Below are 22,523 nucleotides of genomic sequence, written 5' to 3'. Positions count from 1 at the left end.
AAAAAATAAATAAATAAATAAATAAATAAATAAATAAATAAATAAATAAATAAAAGATTACAGTGGACAAATAATAATCACGAATTATCAATAATTATTTTTCAAATCATCCAGTTAAATTCTTCTTTTTTCTTTTATTTTCAATTAATTTACCCCATTAAATAACTGTTTTGATTATTAAGATTTAATTGTTTGAATAACTAACTAGAACACACCCACACATTATAGAAAAAACAAAAAAGGGAGAGAAAATACCATGGGTTATCTATTTCTTTTTTTATTAAATATATTCTGTATTGTGCTTTTATTTTGAAGGAGGCTCCTGTTGTCCTACACTAAAAACCTTCCGTGTGAACTAGCAACCTCGGTTAGGATCCTCCAGGATTTAACTCTTAATAAAGGTTAGCTGGCACTATATTAATCAGAAACATCATGAATGGGTGTTTTTACTTGATGAACTGGAGTATAGTTGTGGGGTGTTTTGTCTTTAACCGGAAATTCTTTAGGATTTAAAGCTAACGTTCGCCCAACGTTTACTCTCGCGCTCAGATGAAAGCTGCACGTGAAAACAACATCATCAACATCATTTTAAAAAGAGAATTTGTTTTTTTAACCCGATCAGATTGAGCTTCTGGGTTTTTCTACCACATATTGTACGTGAACCTTGATGAACTGTAACATCATTTCGGAACGGAACGGAACGATGATCCGAAACTTTTACATTTAATTAAAAGCAAGGAACTGTTTTTACTGGCTTCAGCTCATTTAAAGAAGCAGACGCAACGCTTAATGTCCAAAACTACCATTTATGACAGTCAACAATATATTGGACATGAATTAGACTTTTTGCAAAGAGAGGTGTTACTGGTACCTATTTATTTTAATAATTATAACGGAAACAAGTGAGCAATCTTTGTAGTTATGTAGTTTATCGTTTGCTTTAAACCGATTTAGTTCACTGTTTTCCTTTTTTGCCACATATTATGTGGTACATGGCCTAAAAGTGGGGAAATTAATGCTGTAAAACAAAAGGCAATATAGATATTTAAAATACATGACAGGACATGTCTGTACTGCTTTCAGTTCAGTTCTGAATAATGCATATAAATTGGGATCAAGGGTGTAGAAAGCACTGTTCTGCTGCATTAAGACATGGTGTGTTACTTTTTGCTGTCAACTTTTATTTTAAATTCTTTACATACATATTTAAGAATCTCTTTACTGTATGTATGCCTGATTAATGTGAAATAATTTCCAGAGAAAGCTGTTTAATGCCATGTTCTGTGTGTTTTAGCAGGATGCTGCGACGTCCCAAACCGACCGACTCTGAGGCGGACCTCCTGAGGGAGCAGGAACGCTTCCTGACCTCTGGAGCGCCGTCAGCCGCCTCTATGGTCCGCCGTCCTGACAAGAGGAGGGGAGAGGCTGGAGACGCCGAGGGAGCGGACAGCAGCGAGAATCAGAAGGACGTAGTCACCATAGAAGGTTGAAAACGAGCGTTTGCTATCAATATTTAAAGTTCTATCGGTAGAAATATTAAACTTCTGAATGTAACTGCTGCAGATCTTCCAGACCAGCTGCCGTCTTTAACACCAGCCCCTCCGAAGAAGTCTCGATTTAAAGCCAGTCGTGTGACTTTTGAGGATGAGGATGCTGGAGAAAGGCTGGACAGACACGATACCCACATCAGTGCTGTTCTCTCCAGGATTGTGGTGAGTTTTCTTGAAAAATCATCCAACTGAAAGGTTTGAATAAGAAACCATGAGCCATCAGTGTCCAAAGTTTTTGTCATGTAGGCCAAAATCGTTGGGTCAAAATAAAAAATGTAAGGATTTTGGACATATTTGTATTAAAAAAAGGCATCTGCTGTAGTTTTTAAATTCTTTTGGGCTCAACTGAATAAATATAATTTCAGTAACAACACTCTCCAAGTTTAATAAATTAAATAAAAGCATCAGTGTTTTTGCTTTGGGCCTCATGAAGTTGTTGTTTACTTGAAGGAGAGAGACACCAGCTGTGCTCAAATATCTCTGCCAGCGGTTACAGGCCTGGCTTTTCCAAAAGTTCTGCACCGCTCAGAAACCAGCTCTCAGGTATTGTCCCAATTTATTATAAACACATAAATTCACACTGCAAAAACACATGATCTTACCAAGTATTTTTGGTCTAGTTTTTCAAATATCTTTGTATTCTTGAAGTAACATGAAACTAATAATAAGTAACTTTTCAGCAAGATATAGGATTTTGTTTTTAGTCAATAACTCTGTAGTATTGATTTTAAAAAAATGTTATAAGTGAAATAATCTGCCAGTGGAACCAGTACCTTATTTTTTATCATTATAGATATTTGCAGTAGAAACTACTTGGTTTTGCAGTGCATTCATCAGTTTGAAGTAATTTTTCTTTGTTTCTTAACACATTTACTGGCTGGTAAATGAAACTTGAGTGATATATTCCCAAACAAAATTGAAATGTATTCACTAGAGATGAATATTTTGTAAATAAATACCATAGCTTCTGTAAATGAGTTGCCAGAATGTGTAGAAGTTAATTTGGACTAAGTATTTTTGCAAAGCATATTTACACAAATAAAGCGGATGTGGTTCTGTTCTGATGGACCTCCAGGTTCCGTCTTCGTCATCCAAAGGGAAGAGGAGCATCTTTGCTCGTCAGATTGCAGCTCAGAGACTAAAAGAGGACAAAACACTGAAAGCATCTTCAGCTGAACCCAGAGATCAGATCCTCCGTTCTGATGCTGGTGAGAAGCATTAAAATGTAACTCCTCTAAAAGCTGCTTTCTTTCACTAAATCTCTCCTTTGACATTCCTGTTATCAAGGTTTGTATGGGAGCTTGAAACCCTTACAAATGTTTGCATTTCTCCTTGAAAGTGCTTGATATTCAAACTGCACAGTTTTGTAATAAAGTTCAATCTACTGTTTGATTAAAAGCCTAAATATGTGAAGCATTATTTACAGTTGAGAACAGATATTTACAACCACCGGATAAAAAGACTGATTTAACCTCACTGTCTGAAATTAAATCAGACTAAAATGTTCTTATTTTAGGTTATTTCTATTTGAAAATAAAAATGAGTGAGAAAGTTTTATACAATTTTATTTTTGAATATTTGATTTATGTAATTAAACATGAGATTGGATTATATTTTGTATGCTAAACAACATTATTGAAGTTGCGGGATTTTTTTTGTTGTTACATTTATTTTATTTTCAGACCTCGTTAGTGTACAGGAAGTGTGGGAGACTTCAAACTCAAAATGTTATGTTTTAGTTTTACTGTAAAATACTACAACAAAACATTATTGCTAATAATAATTATAAATAATGTTTTTTTACCTTCAAAGTGTGGTGCTGGAAAAGTTTGAAAACGTACCTTGAAAATGCTTGAAAAGGGCTTGAAATTTACTGTGAGATTAGTGTAAGAAGGTGCAGGTGTAAATGCATTTGTGTTCAGGTTCTAGGTTGGTGTCCGGTGAAGGCCTTCAGGGTCCGGACAGTTCTGGAGAAACCCTGAGGATCCACCAGGAGAACCAGGCGAAGCTCCAAGCGATGTCCAAATCTGAGATTCTAGAGGAGCAAAAGAAGCTTTTTTCTCAGCTTGGTGAGAAGTTAAATTCTCTTGAAATAAAAATATCGTCTGCATTGAATTAGTTTCCAGAACTGAAACAGATTTTATTGACGGCTAAACGTCCTTCCCAGATCCCAGGCTGGTGGAGTTCATCAGATCTCGTAAATCTCAGAGTGCCGTGTCGCCTGGTTCCCCGTCTGAACACGCAGCAGCAGCAGGTACATGCAGCGAAGAAGGTCCTCCTGCTGAAGGCGCAGAGAGTGGAGAATCCTGCAGAACCGCTGCCGGGTCGGGTCAGAGTCCACCGGAGGCGGAGATGGAGGAGGAAACCGAGGTCAAATCACCACCTTTAACTGGTAAGGTTTTACGTTTTAGTTAAATAATCTCCCACTAATAAGGTCCAAAATACCAAAATTCACTAAAGGAGTAGGTTGCAAAATTAATAATATGTATGTTATAATTTTAATTACCTTATTGTGCATCTAATACATTATTATTATCATTATTACTAGTGCAGCAAGTAATAATAGTTAGTTATAATGATTATTTAAATAATCGATTATTATGTTGGTTATTCTGACAATTAATTGACATGAAGGTGTTTTTTTTATCTGAAATGCAAAATGTTCTTGTATTTTGTAGTTTTAGCTTAAATACTGCACTGAATATGTTGTGTTTCTTATGAGTCTGTAAACAGTTAATGATTAATCGATTACTAAATTAGTTCATTATGATTAATCCGATTAATCGTTCCAGCCCTAATCATTATTAAATCATTACAGGTTGATTTTTCTTTACTGACATCACAACCTACCAGCAAACGTTAACTAAGCTGCTAGGGGTTCACTAGTTAGCTAAACAACAAATCAGCTTGTTTTTAAAGTATCTGCTTCATTTAGAAAAAGCTCCTCTTGTATATTAAATGTTTTTTGACTGCTGGGCTTTTTTGGTTCATTTTGTGTTGGTATGTTTGAATTCAGAGGATGACCTGCCGGTGAAACCCCAGAAGGAATGGATCCACATGGACACCTTAGAGCCGGAGAAGTTGGAGTGGATGAGAGATTTGCCTTCACCCAGAAAGAAAGGAACCAAACAGGTGATCAATGTCCTCCACTGAACTCCTTTATTTATCGATTTATTCATTCAAATGTGCGGACATTCACATGTTTAGCGTTTTTATTGCTATTTGTTTCACTTAGGGGATATTGGTATGGAAGTGCTGTCTTGAAATAAATGATTTTATTGTTGTAATCAAATTCTTTTTGAATATTTTATCAATTAATTGGATTGAAAAAATTGCACATTCTGCAGATTTCTTACCAACAATTACCCTTTTTAGCATAATATAATATTTTAACGTAATATTATAAATCAAAGATGCAAATAAACAAGTATGTTATACTAGAATAGCGTAGAATTCATTTGACACTTGATGGAAAGGATGCATCTGCAGTTAAAAACACTTCTAACTGAATGTTTAAGGCTCGATCCTTTCTATTTGACTGAGCATCAGTAGGGCTGATCTGTTGATTGTGTTTTGGATTAACTTCTTAATAATTGGACAGCTAAAGGTGCTTAATTCAGAATTTGAACCAGGAGAAGCTAAAACTTGGTTGAACATTTTTATAAGACAAAGTTTTTTTTATAATCTTAAATGCTAAATATATATGGGTTTGTACAGTTTTGGCTTAAATGTTGCTCTAAAAATGTTGTTTTTTAAAGCAAATTTCGTTTTTTGAGTCTGTATACTTCAGTTAATGATTAATCTATTACTAAATTAGTCGACTCTTCTTTTAGTCATCAATTAATCACAATTATTCCGATTAATTGTTTCAGCCCTGGTGTGTACTAGTCGACTTGTTTGCTTTTCCTGTGTCCTAAAGGCCATGCAGGCTCGTTTTGACTTCACTGGGACCTTAATTCCTCCCTCAGAAGATCTGCCGACCCACTTAGGCCTGCACCACCATGGAGACGAGCCCGAGGTCTGCGGCATTAAACATACAACTACTATATTTATCTGTGTCGCGCTGACAATGACTTATGGCTCTTCCCCCAGCGAGCCGGTTACTCCCTGCAGGAGCTCTTCCTTCTGTCTCGCAGTCAGCTCATCCAGCAAAGAAGTCTGGCTCTCAACACTCTCGCCTGCATCCTGACTAAAGTATAAAAACCAGCACATGGAGTGATTAATAGCTACAGGGAAACCTGCAGAGACCCAGTTTTATTTTTTATCCTGCAGGCGCGAGGTGGAGCGTACCAGTCGGTTCTGAAAGGCAGCGTGACGTCCACGCTGCTCGATGCCGGTCTGCTCTTCCTGCTCCGCTTTGCGCTGGACGACAGCATCGAAGGAGTGATGTCTGCAGCCGTTCATGCACTCAAAGCCCTGCTTGTGTGTGCAGAAGATGAAGTAAGATCCAGATGCACAGTGATTACTGCAAACATCGTCCTGGCTCAGTCATAATGCATCTTTGAGTTTTAAGTACTCAGGGTAGGGTGATAAATTGATTTGATCAGTTAATTGAATTTGGTGTTTTGAAGATTTAATTTGTGGAAAATTGGGATTTATTTTTCACCCATTCACTCCTTGGGTCTCCATGGTTCACAGAGATTTCATCACGTCATCTTGTTTACAGCTTGTATTTACTTGGACTGTGTTTTTTTTATTACAGTGTTGTATTACATAATATTTGAAATACTACAAGTCATATTATTACAAGAATAAAGTCCCAATATAACCAGATTAAAGTCGTAATATTAGGTGAATGAGTAATTTTATGAGAACTCTGAGATGAAAAATAAGAAATTAAAATGAGGAGCATCTTAAGTCATACTTTGGTATAAGTTTTACAGATAACACAATAGAAATACTTAATCTTTTAACGCATCAGCATCAAATTATTGTCAGTAGCAGGACATTGCAATGATTGTTCTGGTCCTGATAACTCTGAGCTTCTTTTAATTTTAAGACGTTTTTTCTGGTAAAACTGATTTTTTTTCTGATACTACTACTGATACTAGACTTTATTCTCATAATTACACAAAAATTCTCGTAGCCAAACTCACAGAATGGATGATTGGATGGAAAATATTTTCCATCATTTGTAATAAATTTTTTTAGATAAGAAAAATAGGATCTGGGATTTTATTTTTACTTTTCGACGCTCCGGTTTGTTTCAGGAGTGCTTGGACTGCACCTTCTCCTGGTTTCGTGGCCTGGCGTGTTTCCCGCTGCTGCCATCCTCACAGGAGGAGGAAGATGAGGAGGACGAAGGGCTGGATGAAAGCATGAGGGAGACAGCCAAGGAGAAAGAAGAAAGGAAGAGTGATTATGATGTTGCCAGACAGGATGTCGTTAAGGTAACACTCTGCTTTGCCTTATCTTATCTTAGTAACGTTTTTATGTTCTGCAGATAAAATCTATCCGTGTTTCAGGGTTTGTTGAGGATGAGGCTCCTGCCCAGGCTGCGCTACATTCTGGAAGTGGTCCGACCGTCCCCGCTCACGGTGCAGGACGTCCTGCACGTCCTGACGCGCGTCGCACGGCACTCCTCATGGTCTGCCGCCCAGGTAAGACGAACATGAGCAACAGAAAGCGAGTCACACACGGGACGTTTGGATCACGCCGTGCTGCGTCTCACTCAGGTGTTGGACTGTCCTCGCCTGATGGAGACGCTGATGTCCGAGTTCCTTCCCACTTCCTGGACGTCTCCATCGTCCCTCAGTTCTCCGTCTGTTTACGGACGTCCTGTGGCCGACGCCATGAAGCTGTTGAGGGTTTTGGCGACGTCTGGGAGACATGCATGCGCCAGATTGGTAAGTCAAATCAAAATGCTCGGATTTCAAGGTTTGGAAAGTGTTTAATCTCCAAACCCTGAAAACGTTATTTACAGCTGAAACCAGATATTTGAAGATAATTTTTCTCACTGTTTGAAGTTAAAACTGATCAAATTTCTCTCGTTTTGGGTTTGTTAGAATTACTAAAATTATTTCTATTTGCTGAATGCCAGAAAACGTAGCGAGAACATTTTCTTTTTAGATTTTTTTGTAACTTTCTCAGACCGGTCAGGTCTCTGTGAGAGACACATCAAAACATAAGATTTTGTTGTAGTTTAGTTCCCCCTGTAGAATGTAGAAAAATATCAAAATGCATTAAATAACAGTAATAAATGATGTCATATAATAGTGAATTGAAAATCGTTTTTCTGCTTCTGGAAAAGTTTGAAAATTTACCTTGAAAATGCTTGAAAAGTCTACAAACCCTGCATAAACGTCAAAGATGAATGCTTCATCAGTTACATTTTTACTGCTTTAAAGTTAGAATTTTAATACTTTCCTTCTTACGAGTGACTTAAATTTGTTTCTTATTTTAATATTTTTCACCTTTGATGAGTTTGCCTTGATTTTGAATGCGTCGCGTCTGCTCTTCTTCTCCAGTTAAACTCCCTGGGAGTGCGGGAACGCCTGTCCTGCCTCCTGAGTGCCGAGCCCAGTGAGCTGCTGATGGAGCCAAACGAGGCCCTCCGGATCTCCACGGAGGCCTACAGGCTGTGGGCCGCAGCAGCCGCCTACGGACAAGCCTGCCAACTGTACATGTGAGCAACTTTCTGTTTATAGTGGCTGCTTCAGGTACAAATCTTTGCAGAAATGCTACAATTGTTTTTTTTTTTTTTTGCTGTGTATTTTATGAAAATTCAGTGTAATAATCCAGTCATCATAAAGGTAACCACAGAACTAAATTAATGTCCAATGGAAAACGTCAATTAGTGGAACCTGTCAGAGTAAAATTTGGAAAAGTTAAAAGAAAAAGTCATTTTTTGTTCTGCGTTTAGGACTCAACTGCTTTTAAAAACAACCCAAACGCTTAAAAAAAACCACCCAGATGGTTTTTGGTTATAAGTTGATGTGTTTTGGTGTCTGGAAAATGAGCCATTTCAAAAAGCCTCCTAATAGTTAAGTCACATTCTTTGCGCACTTCGCTGTTACCTAGCAACCATAGTTACCTAGCAACCATATTTACCTAGCAACCCCGGAAGAATTCTAAGAGACCGTCATTTCAAAACACAAAGGACTAATTTTTCATAATATGCTGAATAAAAATAAAAAAAAAACACATGTATATATATATTTTTTTCTTTTTTAATTGTCAAATCTATTAAGTGCTGATGGAAGTAATAGAAAATTGTGGGGTGGGGGGGGTTTCACATTATTTAACTTAGACATATTTAGAAAATGTAGCAAAATGTAAACCTCTTTGGCAGCTGAATAGAAAAAGAAAAGATGAAAATTGAACAGGAAGATATTAAGGTCGGCAGACTGTACGACAGAAACAGCTTGAGCTTGTTGAGTGTTTATATTTCTTTGTTTCTCCGCTTAAGGGTGACCAGTGGTGGCCTCTACTGGATGGTGGCCAAACTACAACATTAAAAGAAGCTCTAAGCCAATCAGAGCCTTGATTGGAACTAATTTTAATCCGATAAACTATTAATCAACAATTAATCGTAAGTTGTTTGAAGATGTCGGCCATTTTATTTTTCTCTCCAGAGACCTGTACCCAGCCTTGGTGCGGACGTTGCAGGCTCTCAACAGCATCCTGTCAACCTCAGATCCTCTGCAGCTGCATCGTCTCTCTGCTCTGCTGTCTCTGCTCACACAGGTCACACACACGGCTGGCTGCCATCAGGAGCTGCAGGCCGGCATGGTCAGGTACCGAGGAGGGACAAGGCGGCAACATTGACCTTATTTGATGAAAGTCCCACATCTGCATGCTGCTGTCTCTGTTGTTTCCACAGAGCTCAGGGAGAGGAGTGTCCGCCTCCGCCGCCCGTGTCCTGGAGTCACGTTACTGGTTTGCAGCCGCTCCTTTTGGGACATTTGAAGGGCGTAGTCAAAGGCCTCGATAATCCAGTTCAGAGAGACGGCGTCCTGACTCTGATACCTGCTTATCTAGTCTACCTACAAGCTCACTACCAGCAGCTCTCCAGACAGGTACGCTTACCTGGAAGCTGTGAAAACGTGTGTGCTCGTTGGAAATTTGGGGTTTTAATTATTTATTTAACATTTTTATGTTCCATGAAGTATTAGGAAGACTTTTTTAAATTATGTCAATAATTTATAATAATAATAAAGATTCAATTTCACAAAAAAAACTTCCTAATATTACAAGAAAAGAGTTGTTTTTATGATAAAAAAGCTTATCAAGATCTGATGTGATAAGCTTGGCAAGTTCAGGGTCTTTCTTCAAAATAAACTCAGTCATTTTTGAATTATTATTTGTGTAGGAGTTTTTATGAAACGACTACTTCACTCTGATTATATTACAACTTTATTCTTGTATTATTATGAATTTATTCTCATAATATTACAACTTTATTCTGGTAATATGACTTTATCCTCACATTATGGCTTCTCGTAATAAGAAACCTACCAGCATGGCTTTAATACTCTGTCGCAATTTCACAACATACAGTTATTATTTTTAGAAACAAGAACTGGGTGTTTCAAGTCATTCAGAGTTTTTCTCTTATGAAAATGATCTATACAGACTATAGACTGCCTGTATTTGTACAGTTAATACTAACACTGTTTTCCTCAGACCTGCTTCAAGCCAGTGGAGACGCTTCAGGACTTGGAGCTCCTGACGTCGGAGGTTCTTCTGCCTCTCTTGTGTCACGATGTTGTGCAAAACCTGATGAAGAATCTCAGGTAAGGCTCAAGTAGCGACCACACAGAAACGGCTCTTTAAGAATGTTTTTATTCAACACGCTCTTGTGTTTACTCTAGGTCGTCCTCGGTTGTGTGTAACCTTCAGTCCAGTCCTCAGAGCCCAGAGGTCGCGCCCAGCCTCCCTGGTTTGGCGTGTTCGGGATGGAGGGATCGTCCAGGACTGGCGGCTCCCGGCTCTCCCTTCCCTCTCCTGACGGGACTGGGACTCGTCTTTGAAACCATCACAGAGATCCATAAAGGTCTCAGTAGGAAGGTAGATCTATGTCATGTTATCTACACATTCGTGTTGGCGGTAAATTGACTTCGATTGAGTTCTTTTAAGATTAACTTTTGGAAAATCTGAATTTTTCTCAAATTCAAAATACTTGATTGAGCCCAACAGAAGACAGAAGTTAAAATATTACAAGAATAAAGTTCTGATGTTAGAATAAAGTAGTAAATTAATGAATCCGGATAAGTGGAAGAAGATAGATGGATGGATGAGAACAAAAAATAGCATCTTGTGAAGTTGTACTTTGGTATAAGATTTAAAGATAATGCTCAATAGAAATACTTAATCTTTTAACACATCAGCATCAAATTATTATCACTAGTAGGACTTTTAAAAACTGTGCAAACAACTGAGTCCATTTTGTTGAAAGGTCGGATTCTCGTAACTCTATTGAATCTTTTTTCTCAGAAAAACAACTTTTTTCCTTCTTTTTTTTGCTAATTCCTTTTCGAAATTAAAAATTCTCGGAGCCTGTCTCTAATATTCCATCATGCAACTCACAGAGAGGATGATTGAAAGGAAAGCCACTTTTGCAAATATTTTCTGTCATTTTTAATCTCTTTTTTAGAGAAGAAAGTGAATTAAAATCACATCTAGTATGAAAAATCTGAAATTTCATTTTATTTCTTCAATATTACTTATTCTGGTTCATGTTTTCTCTGTTTTGGGCCTCAGTTTTAACAATGCTTTCAGCTCTGATCCATTCCTCACCTCTGCAGTTCTCAGGCCTCCTGCTGTCAGAGCCTGTGATTGGTTACCTGCGCAGCTGCAGCCAGGCCACGCCCACTCTGTCCCACAGCAGGTCCTGGCTGTTTCGCCACGAACATCACTTCCTGTACCTGCTGCTCCGGCTGGCGCACAGACTGGTGAGTCTGGATTCAATTTAAAACCAACTCCTGCTCAACTGTTGAGTGAAAACAAAGTCTGAACCTGCAGGACAAATAGTTTGCACATGAGATTCATATATTTTAGGTATTTCTGCTCTTTATTTTTCTGTTTTCAGGTTCCAGTTGAGCCGGAAGTTGCCAAACATGCCTCACTTTACCACCAGGTGGCGCTGGTGCTTCTTCCCTGGTTACTTCCAGGCAGTGAATACCTGGCACACGAGCTGCTTTCCACTGTTATCTTCAGCAAGGACTTTCTATCGTAAGCCAAACCTTTAATTTTCTCAGTTTAATCATTGAAAAGCTTCCAGGAAGCCTCATTCGTTCGCTGTCTGACCGTCTTTAAATGAGCAGAGTCGTTAAAAAAGAAGGCATGATTACTTTTGGAGAAGTATAAAGCTGCATTGCAGAGTTCAGTCTGGATTCATTTATCTTTTCCTTGTTAAATTAAGATTCTCATGCTTATGAGATTCTAACAAAGAGCATTTCTTCACCTAGAGCTCCAGTATTTTCAATAAGCACTTTGAATTTATTTGACTCAAATGTGGTGGAAATAATGACCAGAAGCTGCAGCTTATTAACGTAGCTTAAAGCAGTGGAGGAGCAACAACAAATTAGAGGCCAAATTAAACCATCGGTTAAAGTGACAGCAGCAGCTCGGCTTTATTTTGTTATAAAGTCGAAATCAACAGTTTTCAGGGTTTTCAGGAGATATATTAGTGAAATTAGAGTCTGATTATTCCGGTTAAAGATTATTTAAATAATCAGCTCAGAAACAATTAGTCAGATTAATTGTTTCAGCTCTAGTAACTAGATCCAAACCCGTCTGATTTCAGCATTTAGGTAATGACTAGTGACTTTAGTTTCTGTGTTGGTTTGCAGGGAGGGCCACAGCGGCGGACCAGAGGCTGTGGAGCTCGGGGAACTGAAGCTCCACACGCAGCTTCATCAGACGTCTCCCTCCCTCCAGACTGTCGGCGCTCTCCTGAGAGAAGCCTGCACCCAGCTGCCCTCCATACGAGGCTGCTACCTCACCCACCTGGCCCACCTGGAGCAATCAGTAATCACATCCCGGGACGTCTTCCTGGGGCGCAACCCTTGGATCGGGTCCCATCTGCTCCCGGAGCTCACCGGCCCCACGCTCCCGTCTGACTGGCCGTTCATCCCGCTGATCGGGCTGTACGAGCGGGCCGGGGCGTCTGACGGCGGAGGGCTGGCGGTGGAGGAGCTGCCTCATGGATCTCTGCAGGCGGTGACCCACTGTCTGCAGTGGCTGCTGCTGCTGGAGGTCTGGAGGGAAGAAGCTCTGAAGGTACAAGTCAAATCTTAATAACAATTTTTATTAAAAAGACTTGAAAGGATTTTCATATTTTGGTCAAAATTCAGGCTTTAGATACAGCTTCTGATTAAGAGTAGGGGTGCACCGATTGCAGTTTTTTGACCACCGCCGGTTACCAATCTTTAAAAGCCCGACTGATGCCATTTCTTTGTCTGAAATGTCACCAAATATAGCAAGAAAGTCGCTGTGTTGGTAACAGCGGAGTGACTTGTTAAATATAAACATGCAGACATGACCCACCCGGTGGGCCGGTCTGTCAGTCAAAGCTCTCTCAAAGGAAAGCAGGTTGATTTTTAGATGTTTGCTGAGGTAGATAAGATCAGTGGATACGATCGACTTCACATGTAAATATCGGCCGATCAGGAAATCGGCGCTAATAAATCAGTGCAACCCCTAATTAATAGGATACAAATAAATGACATTTCTTTTTAAAATAAGAAAATAAATATTTTACATCTTTATATCATCTTTGAAGTGCACAGCCAGTAGTTCAGTTCATGTAAAGTTGTTGTCTTCAATACTGACCAGTTCTGGTGCTTCTCTTCATCTGCAGGTCGTCCTTCCTGTCGCCAAACTCGCCCGCCTTTCCTGCGTCTTCCTCTGTTCCAGCGACCTGTTCCTGGAGAGACCCGTTCAGAGGCTGACCTGGGGTCTGTTCAGGCTGCTCACCAGGTGAGAGCGACTCACCTGGAATACACTGCAGTCTCCGAATAAACAAGAGCTGAAACGATTGATCGGATTAATCGTGATTAATCAATTATTGAAATAAGTGTTAATTAATTTAGCAATGAATTGATTGTTAACTGGAGGATATAGACTCAAAAAAAGACCATTTGGTGAAAGAAAAAACTTCAGTTAGGTAATGAAATGTTTATTTTATTTTATTTTATTTTTTGGGAGGGTTCTGGACTTTAACGTGGCTTTTATTTATTTATTTGTTTTGAACAAAGACTTTATTTTGTTAGTCCTGCATTCAAATTCAATGATTAGCACATTAAGTCACAAACATCAGTACAGCCAAACAAATCAGTTGAACAAAAACATCCGAACGATTCGGCGAACTGAAGCTCCAAGGAGTCTTTTCTCCACCGATCAGTGGAATATAAAACACAGGTTACAAATGGATTACAAAAATGAAACATGAAATAAAGGGAAAATCTTCCTAAAATGTTTATTTTCTTATTTAAGAAAGCAACAGTATTATCTATTGATTTGAGTCTTTAATTTATCTCTCATATTGTATAAAATATGCTCAAATGAAAAATCTGTAGAATATAACTTCCAATCTCATTACTTTATAGATCAATTGATTTCTCAAATAATCGTGAGTCGCAGCCTTAGAGTTTCTCTCTTTGCTTCCAGGGGGTCCAGGTTGGACTCCTTGGACCTGGACGTGCCTCCTCCAGGCCTGGCCTCCTTCCAGGACCTGTACTCGGCCCTCCTGGCCCAGTACGAAGCCGTGTCGTTTGGAGACCGGCTGTTTGGCTGCTGGGTTCTGCTGCCTCTGCAGAGGAGGTACAGCGCCTCCATGAGGCTGGCTGTTTTTGGAGAACATGTGGGGATGCTGAGATCGCTGGGTGTCACTCTGGACCAGGTATGGTCACCACCTGCTTTTTAAATGTGAAAACAACCTGCTGGAACCTGATGTTTTCTCTCCTGACCTGAAGCTGTCCGTCCCCATCGAGCGGTTCACCTCGCCGCCTGAAGACTCCCTCCCTCTTCTTCGTCTGTACTTTCGCGCTTTAGTGACGGGAACCCTGAAGTTGTCCTGGTGTCCCGTCTTTTATGTGGTTGCCGTGTCTCACATCAACTCCTTCGTCTTCTCCCAGGATGCCGCGGTGCAGGTACAGCGCATTTTAGTCCACAGACATAATAAAGAATAGATGCTCTTGCCTATTGTTGATGACATTTTGGTCATATTTATAGTAATATATATAATATTATTGTTTTTCTAAGGTGGCGCTCTTGTGTCAGATAATCTAACTCAATGTTAGGAAATAGTTAGCCTTCATTGTGTATTACACCAAGCACTATAGCTAACATTAGCTGGCGTTTTGCTGGTGGACATAAATACAGTATAGTAATATTCTATTCACAAAATATAAACAATAATTTGTTCATCTAATATATAAAAGTTATCACCGGAGTCGTCACGTCAATATTCTGTTGATTTGAACAAAAATATCCAGCAGTGCTGAGGTTTCTTCTGCTGTTTTGGTTTAGCCAATTAGGAGGGACGACCGCTCCAAGATGGCCGCCATATTTCCTGCCAGAGCAGCCAGTGTGGTGTCTACTCTTTTCTATGTCTATGGTAGTTTAGTCTCTACATGGGATAGATCTGTGAGTTATCGATTGAGTTAATCTAAAGTCGATTGATCTCGTCGACTAATAATTGAGTTTTTTCTTGTATCAAGAAGGGCCAAATTTTTCATATTATTATTTTCAGTAGTTTTAAATACTAACTAAATAAGCAGAAATTTGTTTTCTCATGTTATTAAACCTAGACATATTTATAAAATATAACAAAACAAGAATTTCTTAAGTTGCTGAATAGAAAAATAAAACATGAAAAGAATAAAATGCACATGATTCCCCACGATCGGAAATATTCATACAGTTGAATATTGCTCACTCCAGTGCATTAAAGCTCCACATCCTTCAAAACCATGTTTTTTTTTTCTATCATGTTACAATTTTTCTGTAATGTTTCCTCCACTTTTCTGTCTTTACATCTTTGTTTTCATAGCACATCAGTCATTTTTGAATGAGAAGGTGGCACTAAATAGACATAGTTTTTTGTCATTCAGTTGTATGTTTAAAAAAATTTACAAATTAAATGAAATTTTGTTGTCAGGCTCCAACAATAAATAAATAATAATAAAAGTATTCATGTAAATGTATATAATAAAATATTAATGAGCACTATTTGGAGTGAAACTTAACTTAAGGAGCTTGTTGAGTGTTTGTATTTCAAATCAAAACTGCATAAAGTGCATTTTTAATCCCAAACTGATCAGGTATGACCGCCAGCTTTGTTTCTGTATCAACTGGATCCCCTTAGGGCGCCCTCTGCTGGATGGAGGCCAAACTGCCACACTAGCAGAAAGACTAAGTGGACGTTATCAACTAATCAATTGGAATAAATTTAAATTGAGTTATTTGCATCCCAGACTGGGCTAAAAATCTTTATTTCCCTTTGAAAGGGAGCATGTCTTAGTCGTGTCGCCGCATGATCCAGGTTTTAATTTGGTTATTTTTACACGCCACGGTGAGGTGAGCTAAAAGCAAACCGTGTAATTATTTCCGATCCAGTGGGTGCTGTTGCTGCAGTGAATCAGAGGCTGGATCAGACCTCAGGGATTTTACATGATGTCACCAAATTAAAAACTCACAGAGTCGACATTTAGATGAGTTTTAATGTCTTCTTCCTGTTGCTGATAACGACTTCTTCATATCCTGGCGTTCGGTGGCTCTTCAAGCCTTTAAACGTGCGTCGTTTCTTGGAATGTTTCTCCATTTGGGTTTAAGTTTCCCACTGATACTGCCTTCAGTTTTCTTAGCTGCTCCATCATTGATCAACTTTTTCCAAATCAGACACGGAGAGAATCTCATTTAAAATCTGAAAAATACGTCAAAACAGCTGTTTCTTGAAAAAAAATGCTTTAATAGCATGATTGTCGCTGTAGTACGTAGTTAAATAAACAATATGCAACAGTAATTGATTTCAAAATCTAATCAAAATATGTATCATTAATACATTCAAATCTAATCACTTTGTAAATTCATTCAATTTCAATTATATACCTAAAATATTACACATTCCACATTTTACCCATTTTTCTATATCATTAAGTTATTGATGTTTTGGCTTTTTATGTTTTTCTAACTATTCCAGAAAAGTGAATTTTTACTCCCAGAAAACTCAAATTTCACGCAAAAATCTTTTTTCCACTTGTAGTTTTAAAATCGTCCACCAGAGGGCACCAATATAAATATACAAATTTATACGTGACGCTATTAAAAAACTCACGTATAAATTATCTTTTGCTGCTACAGGGTTAAACATTCAGGATGAAAGTTTAAAAAAAATGTTTTAATATTAATATATATAAACAAATCGTTACAACAAGAAAGATATTAACAGTGTTTAAGAGGAAACAAATAATCAAAAACTCAATTAAAACAAATGTAAAGTAAATTTTTACGTGTTTTATTAAAAGATATTGCGGCTGTAGGTTTGCCTGAGGAAGAACGCATGCTGATGTGTTTTCCTGCAGCGTTTCAGTGTTGCTCTGTACCAAATGAAGGGTGAGAGCTGCTGTCCAGGAGTGATAATAGTTTGTCTTGCACCTGGCTGTCTCAGACAGAGCTCACCTCATTGGTCGGTTCGATCCTGTTTCTGGTCTTTCCAACTGGGTTTCTACAGCCTCTTGAAAAAGTATTCACACCTCTGGAATGCAAACTTTTAATTTTATGCGACACAGCGTGAGTGTGAAGTGGAAGGAAAACATCACACAGCAGTTTGGCTCAAAAGCAGTAAATAAGTCAAAACTGTTCAACATTTTGCATTTGAGGTGCAAAAATCTTCAGTTTTATCTTCACCTGGTTTAAAGTCTGCTAACAAAGAAAAATCTCCTATTAAGGACCTTTTGCTTTCCAATTAAGCAGTTTAAGGAAAACAATAATCAATAGATAATTCCTTGATTTTAAGTCAAGCAGAAAGACCCGAGCTTTTCACGTGTTAGAAGTTTTTTTTAAGTCTAGATGCATCTTTTGCTGCAAATGATCAAGTCTTCACTACAGGAATGGTATTTTATTGCATTGTAGACAATAAAATGTTAATTTCTTTTGTTTAAAATAATGAATTTAGTTGTTTAATTATATCTTTCAGTTCCAATATTGTTTAAAAAACGCCCAGATGGTTAGATGGAAGATTAGCAGAATGCCCTTTGTGTTTCTGATTAATCAATAGAATAATGTGATTTTTAAGGAAGCTGCCCTGTAGTTTTGCTGCACCGGTTTGTTTCCTGTTGTTAAATTTGGCCGACATTTCTCCGGTTTATGATGACGACTCTTTGTGACTTGGATTCAAATGTTTTGTTTCCAGGAGGTCGAAGCAGCTCGACTGAGTATGCTGAGGAAGATCTACTACCTGGCTGATGAGGTACTCCTACTCTCCCTGCACTCGCTGCTCGTCTCCTTGTTTTTATTCGCTCTGCTCTTCCTCCGCCTTTAGGTGTTCATTGATTTCATCGACTCTGGCCTCTCAGTTTCTCCCCACATTTGTGGAAAACGAGTTTGTTTTGAAACGTTTCTCAGCTTGTTGAGCTCACTTCTCATTTCTTTCAGTTCGCTGAACAGTTTTTCTTGCTGTGTGTTGATATCACAGCTTAGTTTTACTCATTATGTCGCACCTACGGTTTGTTTGCTGGTCTCTTTAGTTCTGCAGTGAAAGCAAACTGACTTAGGATACGATCAAAACGTTTATTTTAGTAATTCAATCCGAATTAATACACTGTACAGATTTATAACATTAAGTGATAGATTTGAAGTATTTAATCTGATGATTTTTCCATAAGGAAATTACGGAAGAGTTTTGAATGTTGAACATTCACAATTTTTTAGATTAATCTCAGAAATGTTTTTAGAAAAAAACTTGGAAATTTCTGAATTTTAAAAATTCTGGGCTCTCCCTTAGAGATAGGGTGAGAAGCTCGGTCATCCGGGAGGGACTCAGAGTAGAGCCGCTGCTCCTCCACGTCGAGAGGAGCCAGTTGAGGCTCGGGCAAATGGTCAGGATGCCTCCTGGACGCCTCCCTGGTGAGGTGTTCAGGTCCCACCGGGAGGAGGCCTCGGGGAAGACCCAGGACACGCTGGAGGGACTATGTCTCTCGGCTGGCCTGGGAACGCCTTGGGGTTCCCCCGGAGGAGCTGGAAGAAGTGGCTGGGGAGAGGGAAGTCTGGGACTCCCTTCTGAAGCTGCTGCCCCCGCCACCCGACCCCGGATAAGCGGAAGAAAATGGATGGATGGATGGTTAATTTCCAATAATTTTTATATATATATAAAACTCCAAACAAAAAACAAAACATATTCATGTCAATTATGTTGCTGGCAAAATAATCACAACAGTTTTTTATTTTTTGTAGGATTTGTAAACTTTATACACATTCAAAGCCCGTCCCAAATTAATTTGGTAGATTTGAGATTTAAGTCTAGATTTGCTCTGATCGTCTTCCATATGAAAAGAATATAATATAAATTATATAAAAACACTTAAAAAGGGTTTTCAAAAGAGAAATGTGTTAAAACCACAAAAGTTCACCTAAGTTCACAGAATGCTGCATCCAATCATATTATGGGAAAGTTGAGAGGAAGGAAAAAGTGGAGCATGTCTAAACTGCACTTGGACAGAACAGGGTCATGATCCAGAACTGCCACATTCCTGGTGTTGCATCTTATTTAGAGCAGAGATAAAAAAAAAAAAACTTGAACTGTTACTCAGTGGTCCAAACTTTTACTGTTCAGATCAAAGTTTTGCCTTTAATTTAGTCGCCAAGGTCCATTTCTATATAAACGTTTTATTGGTCTTATGTAATACTTTACTTGAAAAAGAAATAAGATTCCAGATTTTAATTAACTATAGAGCATAAACATCAAAATTAACAAAAATAAACACTTGAAATATGTCGCTCTGTGTTTAATGAATGCGAGTTTTCACTTTTTGAGCTGAAAGAAATTAACTTTGTGATTAAATTCTGATTTATTTAGACGGACCTGTGCGTGGTTAGAGAAGGTTATGATGTAAGAATAGTTATTTTAATGCAGAAACTTTTAATTAATTTGCCTCTTTTTATGCCCCAGCTCCTCCATAACATCTCATTAGGTCCCGCTGTAATCACATTTAGTGACTGACTGAAAGAATTTATTCGTCCTAGACGGCTTCTGGCCTCTCAGCCGATTCAGTATTTTATGAAAATCAGATTCAAACCGCATTTGGAAAGCCTATTGAAACTAATTATTATAAATAAACAGTAACTCAGCCGACATGATGCTGATTATTTTTGCCGTTGTGGGTAAAAAACGCCCGTGGCTCGAGTCGGAGCGTATCCGTTCCGCTTGTTGTCGTCCTTGGTTGAAGCACCGAAGCTCACGTCTTCCTGATGCGTTCAAGCGTTCGTGTGAGAATCAGGAAGAGTGCAGAAGTGTTTGGGTGAAGTGATTTGTAAAAGGCGTTTGAGTCTTCAGCCGGACAAAAACATGTAAAACAAGAGTTGAAGCTCAGAGAGGGGAGAGCGATGTGCAGAAGGACGCTGAGGACAAGTGAGATAAAAGTCACGTCTGAGAAATGAAAGAGGTTGATGTCAGACATTTTGATCCGAGGATGAGTGAAAAGGTGGTGATTTTCTGCTGAAATGTTCACCACACTGCAAAAACAGTCCAGCTTCTAGTGCAAATATCTCAAAGTAAGACAAAACTAACTTACAAGTAACTTTTCAGGAAGATTTAAGAGCTCATTTAAAGTAACTAATTCATATAAAAAGTTCCACTGGCAGATTATTTCACTTATAACGACATTTTTTCATGTTATAAGTGGATATGATTGGTTTGCACTAGACCAAAAATACTTGGTAAAATGTTGGGTTTTTGTAGTGCATATTTTAGTATGATTTTAAAAACCATGTTTAAAAGATGCATCTATATTTGATCTAGTTTCTAGTGCAAATATCTCAGTACACTTGAAATAAGACAAAGTTAACTTGGAAGTATCTATTTAGGCTCTTGTTTTAAACCAATAATGCCTTAATATTGATGAAAAACTACTAGTTCCACTGTCAGATTATTTTTCAGATTATTTTACACAAGCCATGGGTAAAATGTCTTATTAGTATTAAAAAAAGGAAACTATTTACTTAATAATTATTCAGATCCAGGAGGAGGGTCATAACGCTGCCAATCACCCTCGTGTGGCGCTGCACATCACCCCATTTTATTCTCTCATTTGACTTCTGCTACTCTGCAGCTAGCATAGCCGCTACTGACGGCAGATAAACTGTTTTCCTGTAACGGTAATTTGTTTAGCAGCATGTACACAAGTTGATTAACAGCGCTAAGACCCCCCTCCTGCTCCTGATTGGTTGTTTTTGGTCGGGAGCACTGAATTTCTTCAGACGGCAATAGTAGCACAGGGAAGAAGTTGAGGAGATTGTTTTTCTTTTCTTTTTTTTTTAGATTATTTCTCTCACATTATACTGTAAAAACTGAATTCTTTATAAACGTTGCTGCAGCTTTAACTGAGAAAAATCTTGTAAGTATTCAATATGTATTTTCCCCGGTGTGGTGGATTTACCAATTTGTGTGGAGAAGTTTGTTATTTCAGGAGGTCACTTTAAGTCTCTGTCCTCCTTCGCCTCATGCAGGGAAAAGCAGATAAAGACGAACACCTGCTGCTTTCCTCACATCCTCCTCACTCTGTTTTTCATTTCCAGGTGTTGAAGAACCACTTGCTTCTTTTCCGTCTGACCCAACAGCACCTCCAGCTCGGCTTTGACATGTATGAACAGCTTCCCGCCATCAGGGCGAAGCGTTTAGAGACCGTTCTCGGTCTGCAGGACGACAGTGGAGCCTGACTGGATGCACACCAGTAACGTGAGGGGAGTTGGAATAAAAAGAGACGGGACGAAGCTGTAAACATGTGAGGTTGCATGTTGGGAGGAAAAGCTAGCAGTGGGAGATTGTGTGATGTCAATCGCCCTGGAAATGGCACGGTCACCGAGATTTTTCTGCGTCCTGCTCCAGCAGCCGAGCAAGAGAAGAATCAAATCAAATCCTATCCGGACCCGGCCCAGCTGTGCAAATAATTCAGGGAACACCAAAGTAGAAAAATCCCTTTTCAATGACAGCCAAAGGCCAAATACAAACGCCGAGAAATGAAATGCAGATGGGACAGAGCGGAGGTGCTGCAGTCCTCGTCCCCATGTGACTTCAGCTTTTTGCTAAAGGGTTTCTTGCACTTGAAAAGCCGCCCAGGACAGAGTTTGGTGTCTGATATCCTGCTCTGCAAGTGCCTGAAATGTTCTTATTATCTGTGAATAAAACGTCCCTCTCCGACGACCATAATGGGAGATTTTGTTTTTATTCAACGTCTGTGCTACAACCTTATCAAACACATTTATTTGAATTGAAACCAAAGTGAAAACTGGCAGAAAAAGAAACTCTGGAAAGCAGCTGTTTGAACTAAATTCATAAAACTTCACTGACCCACGTTTTAAAATGCAGCTTCAGGCTCCAGCTTGGCCACGTGTTTTTGATTAAAGTTCAGTTTGGTTACGTGGCTTTAACGTCTTATCACATAATAAAGAAGGAAACACCCTTTAAAGCCATTTTATGTTCAGTTTAGCCATTAAAAACCTCTCAGATGGAAGTATGGAGGCCCATCGCTGCCTTAATCAACATCTGGCTCAATAAATAAAACACAAATTCTATAATAATTACAAGTCAAAAAAGTTAGATATTTTTCATTGTGAACTGTGAAAATGTACTGAAATAAAAATATGCATATATATTTTTTATTTCTGAGTTTCATTCCTATTTTTTCTTCCTTTTTTTGTATTTTCATCTTCCTAAAATAAATAAATCTGAAGGCCAAAATTGCCACTATCTAATAAATAATCTGTTAAATCGACATGTTAATTTAAATGAAATAATTGTGTTAAATAATTACA

General features: G+C 38.5%; 1 protein-coding gene across 3 annotated transcripts; it reads left to right on the top strand.

Annotated features, from left to right (window-relative positions):
* Window positions 1-327: 327 nt before the first annotated feature.
* On the top strand, window positions 328-21,918 carry rpap1 (RNA polymerase II associated protein 1). Of its 3 annotated transcripts, none has more exons than XM_008399990.1 (27): window positions 328-401; window positions 1,295-1,485; window positions 1,564-1,712; window positions 2,001-2,093; window positions 2,626-2,758; window positions 3,473-3,619; window positions 3,718-3,942; window positions 4,567-4,682; window positions 5,470-5,568; window positions 5,643-5,744; window positions 5,823-5,990; window positions 6,761-6,940; window positions 7,016-7,150; window positions 7,226-7,396; window positions 8,018-8,175; window positions 9,125-9,286; window positions 9,373-9,568; window positions 10,176-10,285; window positions 10,364-10,559; window positions 11,297-11,443; window positions 11,581-11,723; window positions 12,344-12,773; window positions 13,354-13,472; window positions 14,163-14,394; window positions 14,468-14,644; window positions 17,908-17,964; window positions 21,288-21,918. In XM_008399990.1, exons 2-27 carry the CDS (start codon window positions 1,299-1,301, stop codon window positions 21,426-21,428), a joined length of 4,173 nt encoding a protein of 1,390 aa, XP_008398212.1. In that variant the 5' UTR covers window positions 328-401; window positions 1,295-1,298; the 3' UTR covers window positions 21,429-21,918. The 3 variants fall into 3 exon arrangements, with proteins under 3 accessions (XP_008398212.1, XP_017158125.1, XP_008398213.1); XM_017302636.1 differs by having other exon boundaries at window positions 337-401; window positions 1,298-1,485; XM_008399991.2 differs by lacking the exon at window positions 328-401 and adding an exon at window positions 427-653.
* The last annotated feature ends 605 nt before the right edge of the window (window positions 21,919-22,523 follow it).

This window comes from Poecilia reticulata, linkage group LG22 (genome assembly GCF_000633615.1).
Source record: "Poecilia reticulata strain Guanapo linkage group LG22, Guppy_female_1.0+MT, whole genome shotgun sequence".
Taxonomy (NCBI): domain Eukaryota; kingdom Metazoa; phylum Chordata; class Actinopteri; order Cyprinodontiformes; family Poeciliidae; genus Poecilia; species Poecilia reticulata.
The sequence above is the reverse complement of the archived record's forward strand: the minus strand, read 5'-3'. Positions and strand labels throughout refer to the sequence as shown.